Source organism: Corvus hawaiiensis, chromosome Z (assembly GCF_020740725.1).
Source record: "Corvus hawaiiensis isolate bCorHaw1 chromosome Z, bCorHaw1.pri.cur, whole genome shotgun sequence".
Classification (NCBI taxonomy): Eukaryota; Metazoa; Chordata; class Aves; order Passeriformes; family Corvidae; genus Corvus; species Corvus hawaiiensis.
The window spans coordinates 31427987-31450440 of record NC_063255.1 but is presented as its reverse complement, the minus strand read 5'-3'; the positions used below and the strand labels follow the sequence as shown (position 1 = coordinate 31450440).

The following is a 22454-nucleotide window of genomic DNA, read 5'->3' as shown; positions in this document are numbered from 1 at the left end:
CCCCTTCAATCTTCATCATTTCCTTCTCCCTGCAGTACTAAATTTGTGAGAGTACCATCCTTTGTCCTTTGGTTTCTGTTCCGGTACCTGGAGTTTTCTTGACTTGGAAATACTGTGAGAAGCAAGATTTTACTGGATTTAGTATTATTACATGTTTTTCATTTGATATACTGTTTTAACTTAAATGGCAGATTTGGAATTCCTGCCACTTTATGACTGATCCTTGTTTTACATATGTTGCTTGGATTATCTAATGTAACTGTGCAAAATTTCCTCCTCCTGATTCTGAGAGAAGTGAAGTGTGAGTTTGCTACACCTGGGTGCATGGTACTCAAGCTTGAAAATAGTGTCTTCCTCTTGAAAAGTGTGTACAGAAAGCATGTGTATGAAGGAAACTGATTTGTAGCTTAATTGATCACATCACCTGCTTTCCTTCTTTTGCTTTGGATTATAATATATATTTAATCTAGCTTTTTTTTCCTCCATAATTTTACTAGCTAGGTTAAAATTACTCCAGGTTCTGTGTCCCAGTGTGTATTTCAAAAGTATAACTGTGTTTATGTTAAAGACTAAGATGCGAAGAATGAAAGCAGATGATAATTGCCATAGGCATTTCCAGGAAGTTTCTAAATAATTGTAAGATTTGTACCTCTAAAACTTTCTTGAAAGTATTTGTTTCAGTGGCCCATAGAGTCTCTGGCACTAAAACTCCTTTTGAGTGCTCACAGTGCAAATAAACATCCAGCTTTATGATGTCCCCAGTGGCTGGACTAATTTGTGGTTGCAGTGCTATAATTCTGTGCTTTAGTTGTTCCCACAACATCTTGGAAGTCAGCAGTCCAGATCAGGTTTCCTAACAAACAGTTTGGTGTCTTTACATGTATGTCCAGTGATTCATTGGCTTGGGATGTTTGTAAATGGTGAGATCTTGACGTGCTTCTGAGGCAGATGGGAAGTGCCATCTTTCTTCTAAAGAAAACACAGAATTACGTATGCTTGGCGGTTTCCTTTTTACATGATTCTAAGAGGTCAAAGAACTTTATTTATCTGCTTGGAATAGTCAATTTTATTGAAATTCAGAGAGGAGTATAGTTTTCATGAGTCTTACAGACTTGGTTTCTGTGAAAAATTAAAATTTAGTAACAGAAACAGAACTTTTGTTTTGCAATATTTCCTAGTTCCTTTCACTACATGCAGAACTTTTTCAGACTCACAAGGGCTCACATTTAGGTTCAACAATCTCTGCTGAAACCCACAGTTATCTAGGTAAAACTTACCTAACCTGGCACGGTTATAGAAGCAGCTGTGCATGTGCTGAAAGTAAAAGCTGCAAGCAGGAGACACAGGTTTCAGGGCAGTAGTAGCAGCCTGTGTTCTGCCGGATTGGGAGTGGCTACTGAGGAAGGGTCAGAAGCACACAGTGTGTGGTCAAGTCTGCGAGTGCACGCTGGTCAAACTGCGTTGTTCTTAGAGCATATTGCCTGTTGTGGTCCCTGCATGCCATCTCCTTTCAGTACAGATTAAAGGCCTGGGTCTTATTTACTCTCCAGTAGAGTGCATGGCTGAGCTGGTGCACACAACAGCTTCTTAGTTTCTCTTTGAGCTTGAGCACAGAAGAATAAAGATTCATGGCTCCCCACCCCCTGCCAGAGTAAATGACCTCTTGGAGGCATCTCTTCACCTAGTGGTGTGAGGATAATGCAGGGCTGCATACAGAAAGAAAAGAGCAGGCTTTCCGATAGGACAGGGCCCAGGGCCTTTCTTTTGGGGAGCATTCAAGTATGTTAGGCTAAAATAGAAAACAGGTGAAAGAGGCCTGCGCCCTGCCACGTGACTTTCATCTCAGTCTCCCTTGCAGCAGTAGTTGCTTGGTTTTAAACCTTGGAGAGTGTATCTTTCTTGTGTTTCTTACCGTTGGTTTTGGCAATCCGATCTTTTGTACACCACTTACTGCTTTTTGTGGTTGTTCCCAGAAATGAGGCATAAGTTCTGACTGTAGAGAGGCTCCTAGTGGGGTCCTGTATCTCAAACCCTCACCCTTCTGCCTTTTTAAATTTTGCGTCTCACTCAGTTGAACCTGTAGCTTCTCTGGGCCAGAGCTCTGTCTCATGGAGCACGAATGGCCCACCTTTTGGATAGTGAATACTGTATCATCTAACCCTTTATGTACCTATAGTGTGAGTGGCTCCTGATTGATCATGTCTTGTGAACAATCTAATATCACATGCCCGTTTGTATTTGTGTGCATCTGTTTTACACATATTTATTCATTTGGTCTGTTCTCTTTTGCACAATATTAGCATACCATTTTTCTCTCACATGCAGACATTACTCATTGCCTTGGCAACAATGAGCAAATGTACACATAACTGTGATAAAAAAAGATATTCTTGTCACTGCATTAAATTAAAGAGTCCAGCCACAGAAAATCACTCAAGCAGGTTGACTGATTGAAATGGGATTCATCCATGTGCTACAGTGATTTCCTACATTCCACTCTAAATCACTGCTCTGAGCAAGGATGACTGAAGATTGATGAAGGAGTGGTATTGTTGCAGTGGGGATACTGCAACACGCATATATCAAACCAGGAGTCCCGTGGAAAGGAAATATATACGGACAGACAGATTCTTGCTAGCTGTTTCAGAGATGTTTATTTCCCCAGCCGCATGGCCGGAGCTCTGCTCAGGAACTGTTCCAGTCACAGGACCAAGGGTCCTTCTGCCCGCGCAGGGAACACAAACCAACCAATGGGAACGAGGCTGAGCAGGGACAGGGAAACCCCGTGTCTGTGCCCTCAGGGCCCCTCTCCCAGGGCTACACGCAGGGGAGGGACCCCAACACCTCACCCGTTTTATTTTAATAAAAGGAGAATGAAAACAACTGGATAAACATAACAAGAACAGTTTCAAAACAAAACAAGCCACCCTCCTGAGTCTTTAAATGTCCAAACAGATTCTGTGGAACATCTTAGGGCTGACAGAAGGGAGACAGAATTCTCTGAGCATGCTTTGTGGGGAAACTGAGGCAGGAGAGGGTTTAACTTCTTCCCTCCCCCTTTTCATCCCCCACTCGGCATTGGAAAGGGATTTTTGGGGAAACAATTGGCAAAAGCATGGTTTTGTGAGGGAAACCATGGATGAAAAAACGGACTGGGAATACACTGGGGGTAATAGGACATAGGGTAAAAGGGAAAGGTGGGATTAGGAAAGGGAAACTGTAGGGGGGGCTTACAATGGAGATACTGTCTAACATGACTACGATTTTTTGCATATATACTGCCTTTTACAGAAACACCATCAGGCCCAGTGACCTGCGATGCTTGTAACCCTTTTCTCCCTAGTACAATATTAAATTCCACCACCTCTCCATCTCCCAAGCTTGGGATGCATTTTTCAGGGTTATTCTTTTTAATAGCAGTTCTATGCACGAATATGTCTTGCTGGTTGTCACACCTTGTTATAAAACCATAATTTTGCTTAACATTATACCATTTTACTATCCCTAAGGTCTTAGTTGCTATGATCTTTTCCTTTTTTCGAGTGGCTGCTGTTTTCTGTCTCGCTGCGTCTTTGCTGTCTCTTTTGGTCGCTCCCGTGTTGGAATTGTCGGGGCTGCTGGTGCCTGCGCGCTCTTCCCGGGGTCGCGTTCGGGGCTGCGCGGGCCGGGCCGGGCCACGCCGCTCAGTTCTCCGTGCGTCACCTCCTCTGGTCGCAGCTTCGCTGCCGCTGCCGGGCGCTGCACCCACGTCTCGGCCGGGCCCCCGAGCGATGACCCCCCCGCGCTCCGCTCCAGCGCGCGTCTCGGCTGGGCGCGGCTCCGCTCCACCGCCACCGCCGCCAGCCGCTGCCCGCGCGCCGCCCCTCTCAGTCGGGCGTTCACGGGGCTCGCTCCCCCACGCACTGCACAGGACCGGGCGGGCACTGCCGGGTCCCGCCGCGCCTCGCTCCGCCACCGACACTGCGGCTCGCGTGGCTCCGCCCGCGCGCGGGAACTGCCTCGCTGCTGCTCGCAGAGCGCTCGGTGCACGTGGCCTGGGCCGCACGGTCCCTGCGCCACGCTTCCCTTCACCAGGACACAGCTGACATTGCTCAACAGTCTCGGTAACTAAATAATATTCACGAAAATATTCTTCCATCGGCATATATTTTGACTCCAATATTAACTGTGTCCAAACGGTTTTCCAAAAGCCCTTGGTAAGAATTAAATCCCAAGAAACATAGAAAAAGTTCTTAAACAACCATGCCAGGAAGTGTTTCAGTTCTTTTTGAGCTTGAATCAAGCTAAAATTTACAAATCGTTGTTCAAGAATCATTTTAAGTTTAAGATAAATGTCCATATGCGGCTCTGAGAGCCAAGAGTCTTCCCACGGTTCCTCCATAGTTCAGATATGGAATAGCAAAGCAAAACCAAGAAGAGGAATCCAAAGTTTCCAGGGTTTACTCACACAAATCAGTCGCTTAGGGATCGGGGATCGTTCTGCTCACAAATCTCCACCATTTGTTGCAGTGGGGATCCTGCAACACGCATATATCAAACCAGGAGTCCCGTGGAAAGGAAATATATATGGACAGACAGATTCTTGCTAGCTGTTTCAGAGATGTTTATTTCCCCAGCCGCATGGCCGGAGCTCTGCCGAGGAACTGTTCCAGTCACGGGACCAAGGGTCCTTCTGCCCGCGCAGGGAACACAAACCAACCAATGGGAACGAGGCTGAGCAGGGACAGGGAAGCCCCGTGTCTGTGCCCTCAGGGCCCCTCTCCCAGGGCTACACGGCAGGGGAGGGACCCCAACATGGTATGTTTAATGGTGTGGTGTGAGCAGCTGTCTAGTAGCTCACTCTTGAAATGAATGCAACTGTAAGCTCTTAAACTGGCACAAGGAAAATTATTTTAAGACCATACATCGCCCTATAGACTGCTTATCTTTATGCCTTGTCCCTTTCCTCCTGAAATATTTGGATTAGGAAAATATGAGTTCAGAGCCTTGGAACTGCTTTACACTTCTGAAGATGGGATTTGGCTCATGCATCATTGCCTGCATGAGGTGAATGCCTCATCTGAACTTGCAATATACACTGCCTATATCCTTGTCAATTGAGAGGCACTTCTCTACAAGTCCAAGTTGTCCTGCCTCACTGTCTTTTGCAAGGAATGGATCACCCTTTGGAAGCATCTCTTCCTCTGCTGTGTGGAGATAGGGAAGGAGGAGTGAATCCTTCTCTCCTTCCCTTTGCACATACTTCTCTATGTTAAAGGTGAGAAATAGAAACTATTCTGGCATCTTATAAACCTAGTGTTTATTTTACAGTAGCTAATTTTACTCAATTAAAATATTTTATTACAGTCATTCCTGTTCCCTGCTGCAGCTGGTCTTTTTTGCTGACCTGAGGGAATTCTTGGTTAACTGTACCTGGAGCTGAGCCATCGGGAAGCAGCAGATACCAACAGGATTAGGTTAGGTCAATGTAATGGTACATAATCTTTACTCATTCTGAAGACAAAATTTGAGCTGAGGAAGTGGGGCAAAATCTAATTACTGTGTGAGAAAATATGGTACCCAATGGGTGTGCGTTGCAGTGTTTGGTTAAAAGGTTTCATTTGAGCTAGATTGGTTTGTGCTCTTAGGCTCTGGGGGAAAGTTCATCTTGTGCTCAAATGATACCATCCAACTGTCATGCCTTAAGCTGGTACATCATGAGCACTTTGCTGTTGTGGCGTGAGAAACTGGAATTTTTGTGCTCCAATTCATTCAACCCCTTTTGGAATGAAAAGTCATGAATCCATTATATTTAGTCTTCTGATGTTCTCAGCACTGTTAGGTTCTGTTTCTAACTTCTTGCTTTCTCTGGCTACTAGAATCATTCTGCTGGTTCTATTGCCATATATTTATGAACAATATTATCAGAAAACAGTTTTTTCTGGAGTTACTTATCAATTTTAGCACTGTGTACAGCTACAGAAGCAAGGGATCACTCTAATGAGTAATTTGCCCAAGGCCAATTTTAATTAATGTAGGCTGTTAAAGGAAGAAATGTTTTATGAAAGCTGAATCTGTGCAAGACCTTTGTTCTCTCTTTGTTCTCTCTTTCTTCTGCTTCTCAGCAGCCTGGTCTCATGACATGTTAGAATGATGGTGGAAGACATTCTGTGAGCAGAGCATTGCTCCTGCAACCTTTGAGTAGTCATTTATTCACTATGGTGCCAAAATACAATCTTACCAGCCACCACATCTGTCTGAGAATGTAGGGGAGATGTAAATCACAGAATTAGGGCAGAACTATCTAAGTCCTTCTAAAACTAAGTCCTTTTATCAACACAAATGAGGTCAAGTGTCTGGCCCTGGTGGCATATAATGAAGAAATGAAAGAGGTTGATCGAAGTCATTGGCTTTCAGAGTTATTGTCTGTTCTTTGCAGTTGGATGATTCTTAATCATTTGAAAATTGCTAGTGATGTTGAGCAACAGCTCTGTGTCTTTATAATGCTGGAGAATGTTAAAATGTGGCTGGATTCTGACCTTCTTTGCATCACCATCAGTTGTACACTCACTGCTGCTCTTGAACAGGGGTGTCCAAACTTAATCTCTTATTCTCTCAAGTGATCCACAATGGCCTGATAATCACAAAGTCAGTTAGGTTGAAAAAGACCTCTGAGATTATAAAGTCCAACCTTTGACCAGTCACCACCATGCCAACTAGACCATGGCACTATGTGACACATTCAGTCTTTCCTTAACACTTAAACACTTTCAGGGATGGTGACTCCATCACCTCCCTGGACAGCCCATTATGCAACAACCTGTGGGACCAGCGTAATTGCAATCACATCTGCATTTTAGAAAGGCAGAATGTAGTAATTGAAGTGACCTTGGGAAAGTTCAGCAATCACTCATTAGAGATCCTGTGTTTCTGGTGCATCCTGGTGGGGAGTGATAAAGCTCTGCCTGCCTTGAGTGTGGCACACCTCCTGTGATGAGGAAGGACTTTGTTGTCCTTCTCCCTCTTTCCCTGTGGTTGGTGAGTTCTGATGTCATTTTTCTTTTAACTGCAGGTCACTTCATGGGCAACAACACAGTGATTGATGTTTTGAGGAGAGAAGGGTACGAGGTAGAACACACTCCAGCTGGACATGCCATCAACAAGTAATGCATGCTTTTACCTAGCTAAGCCATTGGGAGAGTGGGTTTGTAAACAATTATGAAGTAGTAATGGCAGCTGGAACTATAACTAAGAGTGAGCTAGGCTCTTTCTCTCCTTCCCAGCATGAAGGAGAAAAGTTTACTTTTATCTTCCATAAGCTAGTTTGGAAAGGGGATTTTACTCGGTTTTGGCTTGGGTTTTTTTTGGTTTTGTTTGTTTTCTGGGTTTTGTTGTTGGGGGTGGGGATGTTTGGTTGGTTGGGTTGTTGTTGTTGGTTTTGTGGTGGGTTTTTTGTGGTTTTGGGGTTTGGGATTGTTGCTTTTGTGGTGGGTTTTTTGTGGTTTTGGGGTTTGGTGGGGTTTTTTTTGGTTGTTGTTAATAAAATGTCCACCCTTGTAAGTTTTTAACTCTTAAATAAACAGCCACAGAGTATGCATGCTTGGTTCATCAGATCTGGATGCTGTCTTGTACCACACAGGCTTCCAGGTTTCTCTTTCCTCTCTTTTATGTGTTTGACTGCCCTGCCTTTTAATAATCCCCTTCTTTTATACTGCTATTTTTTATTCTTTCTGTTTACTCTCTCCCAGCCTGGAATCTGATTGCCCAGAATCTTTGCAAGTTATCTCCATGACTGATTGTTCTCATGTCCCCTGCTTTCTTCTGCATTTTTAAGCTAAGTTCTGGTTCATCCTGCAGCTGTCCTTTGGGATATACCCTTCCTGCCTCTGTTCATCTCCCACTGGATGCTTTTATCCACCTCCACGGTTTCAGTAACTACAGAATGCCAGATAATCTCCTCCTCCACTCTACCGAGAATTACCTGTGCTTTGACTCACCTCTTCCTGGAATTCTTGCGACCAGCTTAGGGTCTGCAATCTTTGCCTTCCCCTTCTCCAGACTCTTATCAAACATGTAGCTGTTAGATGTACTCACTCTTCACTGCTAAAAGACCACAATGGAGAAAACTGGAAATTGATCCCAGTTATGGTACCATTTCCCTTTTATCTTCTGTGCCAGGCATACTGTCCCTGTTTACATCTCTGTTGCTCCTCCCCTCTGTTTCTGATATGGGACTCTTAGGCAGGATTATCACCTTTTGATAGGATTTGTGCAGAGGGCACAGTGTAGAGTCTTGTTCTGTGCCAAGGGCTCTACAGGTGTGGTGCAAATTAGTAACAGCTGTTTTTCTCATACTCTGGTTGCTTCATCTTTCTCTTTATACCACCTTTGCTGTTGTCTGAGACTGTGAGATTGAAATTCTGGCATTGCAAAAATTCATGTTTTTACAGTGGTTCTAGACAGGGACATAGATCATTAAAATCCAGTGTATCAGTGTTTGCAGGGATGATAAAAAAAAAAAAAAAAGACAACAAACCCAAACCAGCCTTCAATGATATTTTCATGTTGTTTTTTCATTCTTAGCTTAGGTGTTCCTAAAAACAGCTGCAGCAGCTTCTTAAAGCTTAAAGAAAGATAGCTTAAAAGCTACTTGAGAATAAACAAGATCTGATACTGCTCTGTAAGGATGTAGCTGTAAGGGCAGACAACTGAAGAAAGGAGAGATAGATTTCCACTTATCAGGAAGGTTGGTATCAAGGTTACTTGGAGTAGCTGGGCACCCAGTTCCCTAACCATATTATGGGAGTTAGTTGTGCAGCCCCTTGTGACTTTGAAAGCCCTCAGTTAGGCATCAGTTGCATCTTAAAGCCCTCTGTTTGGCTTCAGTTGCATCTTCAACCTCTTACTAGGACTATTGGACAGAACATCTTTCCTGGCGTCTTGATATTAAACCTGAGCAAGAAGATGGCACTTCACTGTTAACATTTCGGGATGACTTGGAAACAGATATAAAAATAAGACATAGGCTTCAAGAAAAATATGGGTTCAAGGGAAAAGAGTATTTAAGGTGAGGGAAAGACTTACGGCAAGAGTGTCAGAGTCCTAGGGCTTGGAAGGAAGCTTTCACTTGATTGCTGTCCTGGGCTTGTTCTAAGAGCAAGTAGCAGAGCAGTCTGTGACAGTAAACGCAGTGTTGATCACATAAACATGGAACTGTATCCAGCTATTGTCCAGTATAGTGCTGCACACAGTCCAGTCAATGCCTGTGGACTATTTGACTGTTCATAATTGAGACAGGATAAAAATGCCAAGTGGCTGAACTGAGACAGAGAATTTAAATGACTGCTCGGGTATCAGACACAGTAGGGATATTAGCTAAGAGGTCCTACAGCACAAGAAGGAGGAAGTCTGAAGTCGTCTCCTTGCCTTGCAACATGACATTTTGGCAGCACAGTCTGCTGCTTCCTGTGCTCTGGCTAAACAAAACGTCCCGTGTGAGATATATTGTATATATCTGTGTGTGTAGGAACCAAGAAGGATGCAGAATCGTATTGCTCATTTTCCTGTAGCAGGCAGGGCTGCCTGAGGTGTACTGTCCATCTGCAGAGCAAATAGGATGAATGCCCCTGATTGGAGACAGAAAGGTTCCTTCTCCCTGGTGTCTCCAAAGTAGGGAAGGCAAAAGAGGTGCTCCAAGCAGTATTGCAAAGGACAGTTTTTAAATAATACCACAAGTTCAATCAAGCTCCTTCTGACTTACTTTGGTCTTTAACTGTTGTTCCTGATTTTAGAATGCAGTTATATATTGTAAAATGCTCAACACAATCACAGCCAAAATTAAGGTGCTTGCTGACTCTTCCTTAGCTGCTGTGCCGGGAGAGGGAATTGGCCTGGGGGGGGAAGAAGTACGAACTTTTGAATCTGTGTCCCTTTTCCAGTGGTTGATCAGTCAGTCTCTGGAAGAATTGCTTGCAAGAAGTATTGCAAAGCAGGTTTTGTATATGGATGTGTCTGAGGCCACACCTGTCAAGAGCAGATGTCTAGCCATGCAGGATGCAGGTCATCCTCTACCCGTAGCAATGCTGAGCCTCCAGCATGGTATGGCCATGGGTTCAGTAGGGAACGCTGCAGGCAGCATGGCACTCTAATCTACAGAGGAGGGGTGCTGCCCACGCCATGACTTAGTTAAGGAACAAAAACAGTGAAGAGAAATGGTGGAAAAGGGAATCATAGGCAGAAGACCTTCAAACAGATTAAATCAGGTCACTGGAGAGAGCTAATGGGGGATCACTCTGTAAGGTGGAGTTGAAGAGTGGGCGATGTGAAGTAGCTGAGGAGGGAGAGCTGAAGGGTCATGACAGTTCAGAGGTGATAAAGTGTGACAGAGTGTGACACCACAATGATTTTGAAAGAGATTGATAGCCCAAGGTCCATTCTGCAGCAGTCTCTCTCAAATAAACTTCAACGTGTGATCAGTCTGATTTTCCTTGCAGTAAATAAGACAAATTATCTTTGTTTTCCATATACTTTCCCCACGTTCCAGTCCACAACTTCATTTCCCCTTCTGCAGGAACTACTCTCTGTTTGCTATCCAGTAAGCGTGCATACAGTAATGGGCTAACTTAAAAACTGTACCCATGCTGAAAAATGTTTCCTTCCAGACCTCCTTCTTTTCATGCCATTGGAAGCTGAAAAAGGAACACAGTTCTGGGAAAGTTTCATTGATTAATGGCAGGTTTCTGCTTGGTGGTCTGTGGTTTTCTGTTATCTTTCTGAATTTCAGCCCAAGCCAGTCTCCACTTCCGCTTTGTTACATAAGACTGTTGCATCTCTTCTCTTTATGAAGTAGCCATAAAGATCAGACAGATGTTCCTGATAGGTCCTGTGTATACACAGAGTGGATTGAGTTTGTGGGTTTGTCCAAGATGCTCATAGACAAGTAAAGAGGGGAAATTGTTCCAAACAATGAGAAGTGTGGGCTGGCAAAGCCATGAGTGAATAGGACCCTGCACACTGCCTGCCTTAGAATATAGATGAGATGTTGCTTGCTCTAAGAATAAAGAAACAGAGCTTCAGTGATCAAGGTGGACCTGATTATTGTTTTCTTCAATTTATCACCTTCACAGGAAACTGAGTAGTCATAGCCCTTAGAGCTTTTTCTGGGAGCTCAACTTTGAGTTTCCAAGATTTGCCTTATGAGGCAGTTTGTACATGCACATAGTCTCAGTGATGTATCTCACTTGCTGGAGCTCCTTTGAAATTCCCAGTAATGCTGCCAGCCTAATACAGGATCTGGGCAGCTGGAAGGCTAAGGCTTGACTCCCACTCCCTCATTACTTGCTATAAACGTGTGCAAAGCTCAGCTCTGCTTATGAGAGAGATGCAATTCCTCAGTTTCCTCCCCTTCATGTGGACCTCCATATTTGTCCATAAAACCCACGAAGATCACCATTTCATGTTCCTTGGTGTGCTTTATCTGAGTGGCAGGGCAGCATTACACCCTTTTTCACATCAGCTTTAGAAACCAGTGCCACAGTGGTGTGTTGAGCTCTGGTCTCTTATGTGTCAGACATGTCCCCTGACGCGATGTTTTGTAAAGACTGTGCATTCATTGCGTTGTACCATCTGGCCTCATCAAAGAGAAAATGAGAAGGGAGTGAACTTGGTGGTGCCAAAACTAGTCTGCTTTCAGTTGATGCAGACTACATGGCCCAAAGGATTCCTTAATCATATAATCATAGAATGTTAAGGGATTGGAAAGGACTTTAAAGATCATCTAGTCCTAATTCCCCTAGACCAGTCTAATAATAATTAATATTGACGCCTCCCACTAGGCCAACTTGCTGAAGGCCTTATGCAACCTGGCTTTGGAAAGTGCCAGGGTTGGGGCAGCCACAGCCTCCCTGGGCAACCTCCTCTAGTATTTCACCACCCTCACAGTAAAGAATTTCTTCCCAATACCTAGCCTAAATTCACTCCTTCTTCAGTTTGTATCTGTTACTCCTGTCACTACAGTTCCTGACAAAGAGTCCCTCTTCAGCTTCCCTGTAGGACCCTTCAGATACTGTGAGGCTGCTAGGAGGTCTCCACACCGTTTTCTGCAGGACGAACAGATCCAGCTTCCTCAGTCTGTCTTCACAGGGGAGGTGCTCCAGTCCTCCTACTACTGTGCCCTCCTCTGGACTTGCTCCAACAGTTCCGTGTCCTTATGCTGGGACCCCAGAGCTGGATGCAGTGTTCCAGGGGCGGCCTCACCAGAGCAGAGCAGAGGGGCAGAATCCCCTCCCATGCCCTGCTGCCCACGCTGCTTTGGATGCAGCCCAGGATCCCATTGCCTTTCTGGGCTGTGAGTGCACCTGGCTGGGTCTTGCTGGGTTTTTCATCCACCACCACCCCCAAGTCCTTCTCCTCAGGGCTGCTGTCAATCACTTGTCCACCCAGCCTGTAGCTGTGTCAGGTGTTGCCACAACCCAGGTGCAGGACCTTGCACTTGGCCTTGCTGAACTTCATGGGGTTTGCACAGCCCCACCTCTCCAGCCTGTCCAGGTCCCTGTGGATGACATCCCTTCCCTCCAGCGTGTCGACTGCCCCACGCAGCTTGGTGTTGGTGGCAAACTTGCTGAGGGTGCCCTCAATCCCACTGTCCGTGCCACTGACACAGATGTTAAACAGTGATGGTCCCAGTACTGACCCCTGAGGGAGGCCACTCATCTCTGGTTTTCATGTGGACAAGGAGCTGTTGACCACAATTCTTTGTGTGCGGCCATCCAGCCAGTTCTTTATCCACCAAGCAATCCATTCACCAAATCCATGTCTATCCAATTTGGATACAAGGATATTGTATGGGACAGTGTGAAACACTTTAAGTCCAGGCAGATGGTGGCAGTTGCTCTGCCACATCCATCGATGCTGCAGCCCCGTCAGCGAAGATCATCAGATTTAACAGGCGTTGTTTGCCCTTGGAAAGCCATGTTGGCTGTTACCAAGCACCTCTTTGTTTTCCGTGTTTCTTTGTTTTAGCATAGTTTCCAGAAGAATCTGCTCTGTGATCTTGCCTGACACAGAGGTGAGATTTTTACTTTCTCCATTTTAAAAATGGGGGTTATATTTTCCTTTTTCCAGATGTTGGGAACTTTACCTGAGTGCCACAAGTTTTCAAAAATGATTGATAGTGGCTTAGCAAGTTATTGCCAGCTCCCTTAGAACCCACAGATGGATCCCATCAGGCCCCATGCACTTGTGCACATTCAGGCTCCTTAGATGGTCTTGAACCTGATTTTCTCCTGCTTTGTACTTAGGGTCTTCATACTCCCATTTGCCTTTCCTAACTTGGGCAGCTTGGCTGGAACATTTGTGGTTGAACAGTGAGATATAGAAGTCGTTGAGAACCACGGTCTTCTCTGGGTCCAGTGTGCAACCAGGTTACTGCTAATGGTATATTAGGCCTTTCCCTTCAAAGACGGTAATTTTCAAAATGTGTTTCTGTAGCCATGACCACAGTCTGTGGGCTAGCTTGTTTCTTACCTTCTCCACCAGTCAGAGCTGCTGGTCCAGAGCTGGCTTTATCAGCTGGTGTGCTTTAGTTGTTTTGGATGCTGCTTCCCCTTGTCCCCCAAGTTACTTTACTCTGGGCAGGAAGTGCTGAAAGGAATAATCTGGTCTGTGTTCAGACTAGAGGAGTGTTGTTTGACTCTGACTTAGAAGTGATTCCGTTTTTGTCTCTTCCTAGATATGCAAGCTTATTACCAAGAGTTATTCCACCCTTATCCAGACTGCATTCTTTCCTCTGATACAGACTGCCTCTTTTCCAAAGACTTTTTTTTGTTAAAGAGCACTATTTTGATCACAAAACCAATATTGACTTAAGGAAGAGGGAGCAGGAATACAAGGCAGAGAAATGAGTATCCAGCCAATATGTCAGGGATAAACACCTATTTTAAATGTATGTGCCTTGATAGTGTCTGAATCAGGATTTTGCCTCAAAGCCCTTTCAAATGTTGTCTGTGTTCCCTCTTTCTTCCAGCCGAAGACCTCCTAAAACCTTGTTAGCCTTTTCATCATCACACAGTCCCTATGTTGTATCCCATGAGCTCCCACTGCACCCCCAGAAGGAGGAGGAGGAGGAGGAGGAAGAGTTCCTGCCTCACCTGCTCTTCCCTGACAGCATTGATGTGCTCATGAAAGTAGACAGGAAGTACAAAAAGAAGAAGAAAAAGCAGCAGAAGAAGCAAAGACTGCGACAATTCAACGACCTCTGGGTTCGCCTTGAAGAGAGGTAACTAATGGCGGAGGAGGGGGAGGATGGCTTATCATGCAAACTGGACTTTAACTTAGACTGTTTAATCCAGACCCTCAAGCTTCTGCAGGGGTAGATATATCCTGTGGACAGGATCTGACCTTCTCCACTACTGTGATTCTTTCTAAAACATTTGCACAAGGCTGCTTGTGCTTTTAGTGGCAGAAAAGCTTTCTTTTTTTTTTTTCTTTGCATAGTTAGATTTGTGGAAAATTAGGTATAAAACAAGTGGCAGCCTTGTCTAGATCAGTCTGCATTTGGGCTTGAGGGATTGTGAACATATGGCAGTGCTCTCTGTCATGGAAGGATGGGTCCAGTGGTATATGGTACAGATCAAAGCCTTAGACCATTATGCAAGAGCTGCTGCATATGAGGAAACTACCATCCCTGGCATATGTTCTCTTTGCACTTGGGCAATATTTTGTGCAGTATTTTCAGTCTCTGTATTCTTCAGTCTGAAAAAGCATGATAGCCTAATGGATGACAGAGCTTATATAAAAAAATCAGTGTGTTGGGGGGCAGAGGTTCACATATACCCCTTACTTTTCATCCAGAAAAGCTTGCTTACCTACAAGAGCTACAGCAGCCTGCAAAAACACACACACACAAAAAAAAAAACCCACCACAAAAAAAGCCAATTTCTCTCTCACTACCTATACTTGGGCCTGTGGCTGAATGTATACCTTAATGTTTCCCTCCTGTCAGATAATACACGTGCCCAAATCTACTTTCTTTTGTACTTTGTGTGTCTGACTGTGTCTCTGCCGTACTCAGGTTGAAGGCATTAAATTTTTGTGATACCATAAACAACCAGACAGGTTGGGGGTGATGGAGAAAAGTCTGACAGCTCTTAAAATGAAGTTGGTACATTGTTTGGGTTTTTTCCCTTCTGAAGAATACTTCTTCCTGCTCCCTAAGTTACTGAGTATAGCAGGGTTCTCCTATGCCTTTCCTCTCAAGTCCCTGGATCCTAATTGTACCACTGCTGTGAGTGATACGTGGCTCAAGCTGGCTGCAGGTGAGTGCAGCAGCTGTTGTTCTGTTTGAGGCATTCAGCCACTGTCAGATTTTTTAGACCAGACTCCCTTCTCTGCCCCTTCCTTCAACCTTAGTATAACTATTTGGGAGACAGAGGGAGACAAATGATTGTGTAACCTGTCCACTGACAGACTTATACGCAGTCCAAGATTAACCAATATAACAAATCCTATATTGATCACACTTGATTTTATCTCTTAGTGTACCATTTCCTTTCTATTAATGTAGTTGATACTAGCTAATTGTGAACGGATTTTTGGAGTTTCAGTTGATAGTCTCTTTAGTTGAAATGCTAAGGAATGTCTGTCTTAATCTCCCACGCTGCCTCCACAGTGCCATGTTCAGTGTTTCACATCAGTTGTTCCCACAAAGCTCGAAGTCAGTGAGCAGTGACTCTAAGATACCCATGCACTTGCAGTATCAAGCCTTCAGAAGAAGGGGAAAGATGGGAGGATGTGCTACTGTCAGTAAACTGAAGGCACACTAGGGCTGCATACTAGATTTCAAGTACTGCCAGGCAGTAGTGAGGCAAAAGTAAAGCAAATCATGGCAGCCTAGGAAACTACTGCGTAAATATGGGAGCAGTAAATGCTGCTTTCCTTTTCTTCTTTTTATGTTTCTTTTCTTCCCCTACTGTTTAAGTCATCCTTTGTGCTAGAAGCTTACGCTGGTGCTAGGTGACAAATGCTTCGTAGGGGTGACTCCTTAGTAGCAGAGAAGAGCTTAAGTATCTGGAGATGGAGATGTTGCATGTCAGTGCTGGGAAAGACAAACGATACCTGGGAGATTGCTGCGCCCTTCCTGCCGACGGAAGGCAGCTGTCCCTCGGGCACAAGCTCCACCCATGCGCTGGGCTTCTGTAAAGCCCAGACTGTCTGCCCGTCCTCTGCCACTGCACGCCTGCCCATGTCGCTGCTGGGCTGGGCTGACAGCCCCACCTCGCGGCGCGTCTCTTCCCAAGGAAATCCAGCGCCGCTGGGTGCAAGCTCGCTTGTGCAGGGCATGTCTGACTGGGAGTCTCAGCCCTTGCTCTACGCATTCCTCAGGGTGCACAGACACAGATAAAGCTGTCAGGTTTCTTAGAGATGGGCCATTCACAGCTTTCAGGTTTACAGATGGGCTCCATGACCTTAAAGGTCTTTTCCAACCTATATAATTCTATGATTCCTTCTGTGAGCCTGAAAATGTGAAAGGTGCAGCTCAGTGATTTAATAGTGTGGCAGTGAGCTTATCAGAATGGCCTTGGTTCGTGCCCCTATATGCATCAGCTGGCAGCTATATTTCCTTGATGTGCTGCCAGCTGTCTTCTCTCAGGCTATTGTTCAGATCTTCTGGGGAGGCCTTTGGGTAAGGAAAAGTAAAGTGTTTTTAAAAAGGATACTAATTGCCTTCAATTTCCCAAAGCATTTTTGCTTAGTGGGCTGAAATAAGACAAGAATGGTACACAGCAGCTGGGGATTGGGTAATGAAGAATACAAAGGTTTTTGTATTTGCCAAGTGGACTTGCTTTTAGTTTTGTCCAAATTTGTGTTCAGTTTTACACAGCGCCATGCAGTCCTAGGGAGTATGTCAGTCTTACAGCTGTGGTGTCAAGCATTGCTTTCAGTCCATTGCCAAAAAAAACAACCACCTGTGTTGTACCTGACCCTTCTGACTCTTGGCCTGCTGTGGTGCGTGATCTCCCCCAGTTCAGGTCAGTTGGCGTTAGCAGCCTGGAGCATACAAATTTCTGTCCCCCATCATGTATTGCCATAATGGGAGCTCAGCTCATGTATGTGCTAGTTCAGTTCTTGTTCATCACCATGTCAGAGTACTCCCTACCGCTGGGAGATACTCTGGAATGTGGCGATCTAGGCTGCAATTCGGGAAGCCATTCTTCCTCTGCTTAAAGTACGTCATGTAAGCTCTTTGTAATTGCTGACCTGTGGAAGAGATCATACAGTATAGAAACAAGGTGGGTCCACACTAAGATGCATGAAGCATGGCTGAGAAAGATGTACTCAGAAAACAGGTCCCTCACCCCAGCTGTGCTCAGCAAGTGCCACTGCAGTGACACTCCTTTGCAACAACACTTGTTTTATTCTTCTGTATTTTCTACTTAGCTGACAGGGGCTAGGAATATGGTCATCTTACCCACCTGACTGACTGTGGGAGCAATGGGCAGGCTGGGTAGATTTGAGACGGAGCAGGTATTTTGGTACTCCTCAGTCTCTTTGCTGTTCTCCCTCGAGTCTGCTTCACAGTTTGGCTGTGTAGCACCCTCATCCTTGTGGGCTGGCATAGGAGCTGGCCACACCTGTGAGGAAGGGAGAAGACAGCACTCTGCCATTTAGGACACAGAGACTTTTGGTCAGTGTGTAACTTGTACAAGAGACCATTTGAATGGACCTAGAAAACTGACAGTGGGTCACAGAGGCTGCCCACCTCCTGCTCTGTGTCTGTTGGGCAGTTGTGGGCTGGGTCAGGACTGATACTCTTCTCTTGCCTTGCAGTGCTACCGACCCTCCTCCCCGGATCCGCATCATTAATGGCTACATCACAGTTGAGCCCCAGCCCCGCGGCCACGGACGGTCCAGTCGCACTCGAACAGACACCAGCAGCGCTCACCAGCTTTCCCATCCTCTCTTCCTTCCACTACTGACTTTGACTTTGCATAAGATAATGTGGCATTGAAACACAGGGGGACCTAAGCTGCTGGACTCTTGTCTTAAAAATCAAAAAAAGAAATTTATGCAAAAAGAGAAATAGAAGACTATGAGTGAGACACCTGTTCTTTGGGGTGTTCTTAAACTGCCTCCTTTTCCTGAGTCTGGATCATTAACACTATTAACTTGTTTGACCTGCCCAATACGGGAGAAGATATTTTAATGAAAGTGTTATTTATCCTTCTCTTGCAGAAGAATGATTTCATGTTATCCCGCAATGCTTTGGGGAGATTATAATGCCGCTATAACATAGCTGTTGTTTAGCTGCTTGAGCCCAACTAAAGTACATATTTTTCACCTTCAGTGCCTTGTAAGAAGATTTACACACCACTGACTTTTTTATTAGAACAGAATATTTTGATCATATGAGCACAGCTGGGAAAGAGAGGTTGGTATTTTATGTCTCTACTGGTAATGCTTTTAATTCATGCTTGTTAGGGCTCCGGATTACATATAAAGGTTCATGACAGCACCTACAATCGAATAAAACAGTGTAAACTTGTGAACAGAATGTTTCTGCTGTCTGTTTGGTGTTATTTAAGATGGGTACCCCTGAGCCTCCAATGGCCAGACAAGTCTCGTAAGCGCAAATTAATGTAGGTTTAAGAAAAAAATAATTCCGGGGGAACTTCACAAGTCATACTGTTGGAGTCTTCCAAAATAATCACCTCTTCCAGAGGTGATTTTCACAATTAGATTTAATTCTAGGAAATTGTTTCAAATTTTCTACTGAGTTCATTGCTCAGACTTTCCAAACTGTTTTATGTCTTTTGCTGTCTGTGTGAAGTAGATGTGTTGTTGACTGTTGAATGTAAAAAACTTGGAAGTGGTGATGAATTTTCTGTATTTGTACAGGACATCCTCTTGTGATCACACTTACGCAATTTGTGAGCAGTATTTCTCCCCCACCTCTTAGTGGGGTTTCATTGCCCAGAAAGGTCTCATAAGTTTCATCCATGGGTGAACTTGGAGCCAGTGTGTTTAGTAATGTGGAAACATAGCAGTCACCTGCCCCAGTGAGACAACACACCTTCAGGTTTCCCTTACGCCTTTACACATACTTCACTGTTTTTTCCATTGCCTGGGAAAAGTACTTCCTTTTCCTAACGTTCTATAGCACACGGGAGGAGGAACAAAAAGATTCCAGCTTTCCTAACAGGCTTTTCATCTCTTGATCTCAAATTTCAGTCCACCTTCCATAAGGACTGAAGCTGAATACGGCCTCCATTTGCTGAGGAAAACAGAGAAAGGAGAGGCTAAGTGTCACAGTTTACAGCAGCATTATGGGGAATCAAATGTATCTGGGCTGGAGTAGAAGACAGCAGCATCTCATTGTATATTCCTTCTTATAAGAATACTGAAAGACCTCGGGTACCTTTACAAAATGGGTAGGAAGGTGGATCCTGGTAATTACAGGCCAGTTAGCCTGACCTCAGTACCAGGTAAGGTAATGGAACAGTATATACTGAGTGCTATCACACAGCACTTACAGGATAGCCAGGGCATCAGACCCAGCCAGCATGGGTTTAGGAAGGGTAGGTCATGCCTGACCAACCTGATCTCTTTCTATGACCAGGTGGCCCACCTGGTAGATGCGGGAAAGGCTGTGGACGTTGTCTATTTGGACTTCAGCAAGGCCTTTGACACTGTCTCCCACAGCATACTCCTGGAAAAGCTGGCAGGCCATGGCTTGGACAGGAGCACTCTTTGCTGGGTCAGGAACTGGCTGGATGGTTGGGCCCAGAGAGTGCTGGTGAATGGTGCTGCATCCAGCTGGTGACCAGTCACCAGTGGTGTCCCTCAGGTCTGTCCTGGGGTCAGTTCTGTTCAATATTTTTATTGATGACATGGATGAGGGTATTGAGTCCTTCATTAGTAAATTTGCAGATGACACTGGGAGCGTGTGTCGATCTATTGGAAGGAAGGAGGGCTCTGCAGAGAGACTTGGATTGGTTGGATGGATGGGCAGAGTCCAACAGGTATTAAGTCCAAGTGCCGAGTTCTGCATTTTGGCCACAGAAATCCCCAACAACGTTACAAGCTGGGGACAGTGTGGCTGGAGAGTGTCCAGGTGGAAAGGGAACGGGGGGGGGGGGGGGGGGAGGAGCAGGTGCTGGTTGACAGACAACTGAACATGAACCAGCAGTGGGGCTTGGTGGCCAAGAAGGCCAGCGGCATCCTGGTCTGTATTAGGAACTGTGTGGCTAGCAGGAACAGGGAAGTCATTCTTCCCCTGTAGTGGTAAGGCCACATCTTGAGTGCCGTGTCCAGTTCTGGGCCCCTCAGTTTAGGAAGAACATTGAGATGCTTGAGCGTGTCCAGAGGAGGGCAGTAAGGCTGGTGAGGGGCTTGGAACACAAGTCCTATGAGGAATGATTGAGGGAAGTGGGATTGTTTAGCCTGGAGAAAAGGAGACTTAGAGGTGACCTTATCGCTCTCTGCAACTTCCTGAAAGGCAGCTGTAGTCAGGTGGGGGTTGGTCTCTTTGACCAGGCAGCAACTGACAGAACAAGAGGGCACTGTCTCAAGCTGTGTCAAGGAAGGTAGAGGTTGGATATTAGGAAAAAGTTTTTCACTGAAAGAAGAATCAAGTACTGGAATGGTCTACCCAGGGAGGTGGTAGAATCACCATCTCTGGGCATGTTCAAAAAAAGACTGGACATGGCACTTGGTGCCATAGTCTCATTGAGGTGTTAGGACATGGGTTGGACTTGATGATCTTGGAGGTCTCTTCCAACCTTGTTATTCTGTGATTCTGTGAATGCATTCTGGCTTCCTTGGCTTTCACAGCAGCCAGGCTGATTATGTGTTCTCCCCAGTCTCTCTCTGGTTGATCTTTCACTGGTCATAGACCTGGTGGGTCTGGAGCTTGTTTTCCTTGACCTGAATGTGACCTGAAGGGAGCAGATTGTAGGAAACTTAGAAAAATGCACTGCAGGCCTGACAAACTGGGCACATAGAATCATAGAATGGATTCGTTTGGAAGGGACCTTAAAGTTCATCTTATTCCAACCCCCTTGCTGTGGATCGGGACATCTTCCACTAGACCAGGTTGCTCAAAGGCCCATCCTTGAACACTTCCAGGAATGAGCCATCTACAGCTTCTCTGAACAGCCTGTTCCGGTGTGTCATCATCCTCACATACATACTTGCATATTTACCAGCACATCTGGCCACCAAAAATGTCACACCGGAGCATATCCTGTACTTGCTAATCTATGCCTTGGTATTGCTTTTCCTCCCATGTCATTAAGAATTGCATGATGAAGTGTGGCACAGGTCCAAACAGCAACTGGGAGAAAGTGGTTGAAGCAGAGTTTTCATTTCTTTTCTCCATTACAAGACTGCTGTGTAAAATAGCCCCAGGCTGCCTTTTCTCTTTGTTTTCTCCTCCATGGTTGCTCCTGAGCTTCATCTCTGTGGGGGTAACTGGGTTGAGTGAAACAGCCATCAGTTTTTCTTAAGTTGGTCTGAGGAAAGAGTGGTTATAAAAGACTCTGAAATAACAGAGAGCTGAAGTAGCACTATGGATAATTCAGTTCTGATGGTGTAACTCATTTTGTAGCCTGTTTCCAAGTGCCTGACTGTCAGAGAAATAGGAATGTACTTAAACTGTGATGGATTGTGTGCCTACAGAGGCTGCATCCTGGGAGTCTTTCTGCAAGGTAATCGAATAAAGATATTTTTGAGGGTCTCATGGACTTGGGTTGATACCTGTGAACTAAACTAGACTAAACTAGTGTTTCCAATCCCTCGCTTTCCCTTCCAGAACAGTCATTGCTGGTTGTCCTCTCTGCTCCCCCCACCCAGCAGCAGCTGGGTAGTACCAGCAGGAGGTCAGGGGACCAGCTATCTACAGGTGGACACTGAGTGGAGGAACTGCTTCTGAAGTCCCAAGAAAAAATGGAGCAGAGCTACTGCCTTTTTGCTCAAAGGTAGCTCTGAGGTTAAAATGCTGGGTAAGACCTGTTTTCAGTTCTCTGCTAGAGGGGGTTTGGAGCCAGAGCTCCTCCTGGTGGCCTCTTAACCCCCTGTAGAGAGCGCACTAGGAAGACATCCTCTATGCGGAGGTAGCCTTTTCTAAAGAAATTGTAATAATCAGATATTTATGTTCAGATTAGCAGTAGAATAAAATAAGCCACTGTCTTTTCAAGTTGCATTGCAATAGGTATGCAGCTACATTCAGTCACAATTGCAATTGTCCAATTGACTTTTTAGGTCATCCCAGGAAATGCATTTTGTATGTCTGATTTTAACGTAGTGGAATGTTCTAAGCATAAACTCACTTGGCCCATCCCAGAACTTGGTAGCAGGCAAGGCAGTTCACTGATACCTTCCAGTGGTGGGTTTGGACCTCAGTTCCACATGGAAGGCACATGAAGTTTTGCACTGAACTGTTGCAGCAAACTGGATAATTATTTGTCAATACAGCTTCA

General features: G+C 45.2%; 1 protein-coding gene across 3 annotated transcripts in view; it reads left to right on the top strand.

Moving 5' to 3' along the window:
- LOC125320366 (metalloprotease TIKI1-like) overlaps positions 1–18529 on the top strand; it is an 82844-nt gene extending 64315 nt beyond the window's left edge. For all 3 annotated transcript variants that reach the window (XM_048292620.1, XM_048292617.1, XM_048292618.1), the window contains 3 exons: positions 7052–7142; positions 14003–14254; positions 17806–18529. In XM_048292620.1, the coding sequence (XP_048148577.1) occupies positions 7052–7142; positions 14003–14254; positions 17806–17986 (524 nt within the window). In that variant the 3' untranslated portion in view covers positions 17987–18529. The remainder of the gene's footprint in view (positions 1–7051; positions 7143–14002; positions 14255–17805) is intronic.
- The last annotated feature ends 3925 nt before the right edge of the window (positions 18530–22454 follow it).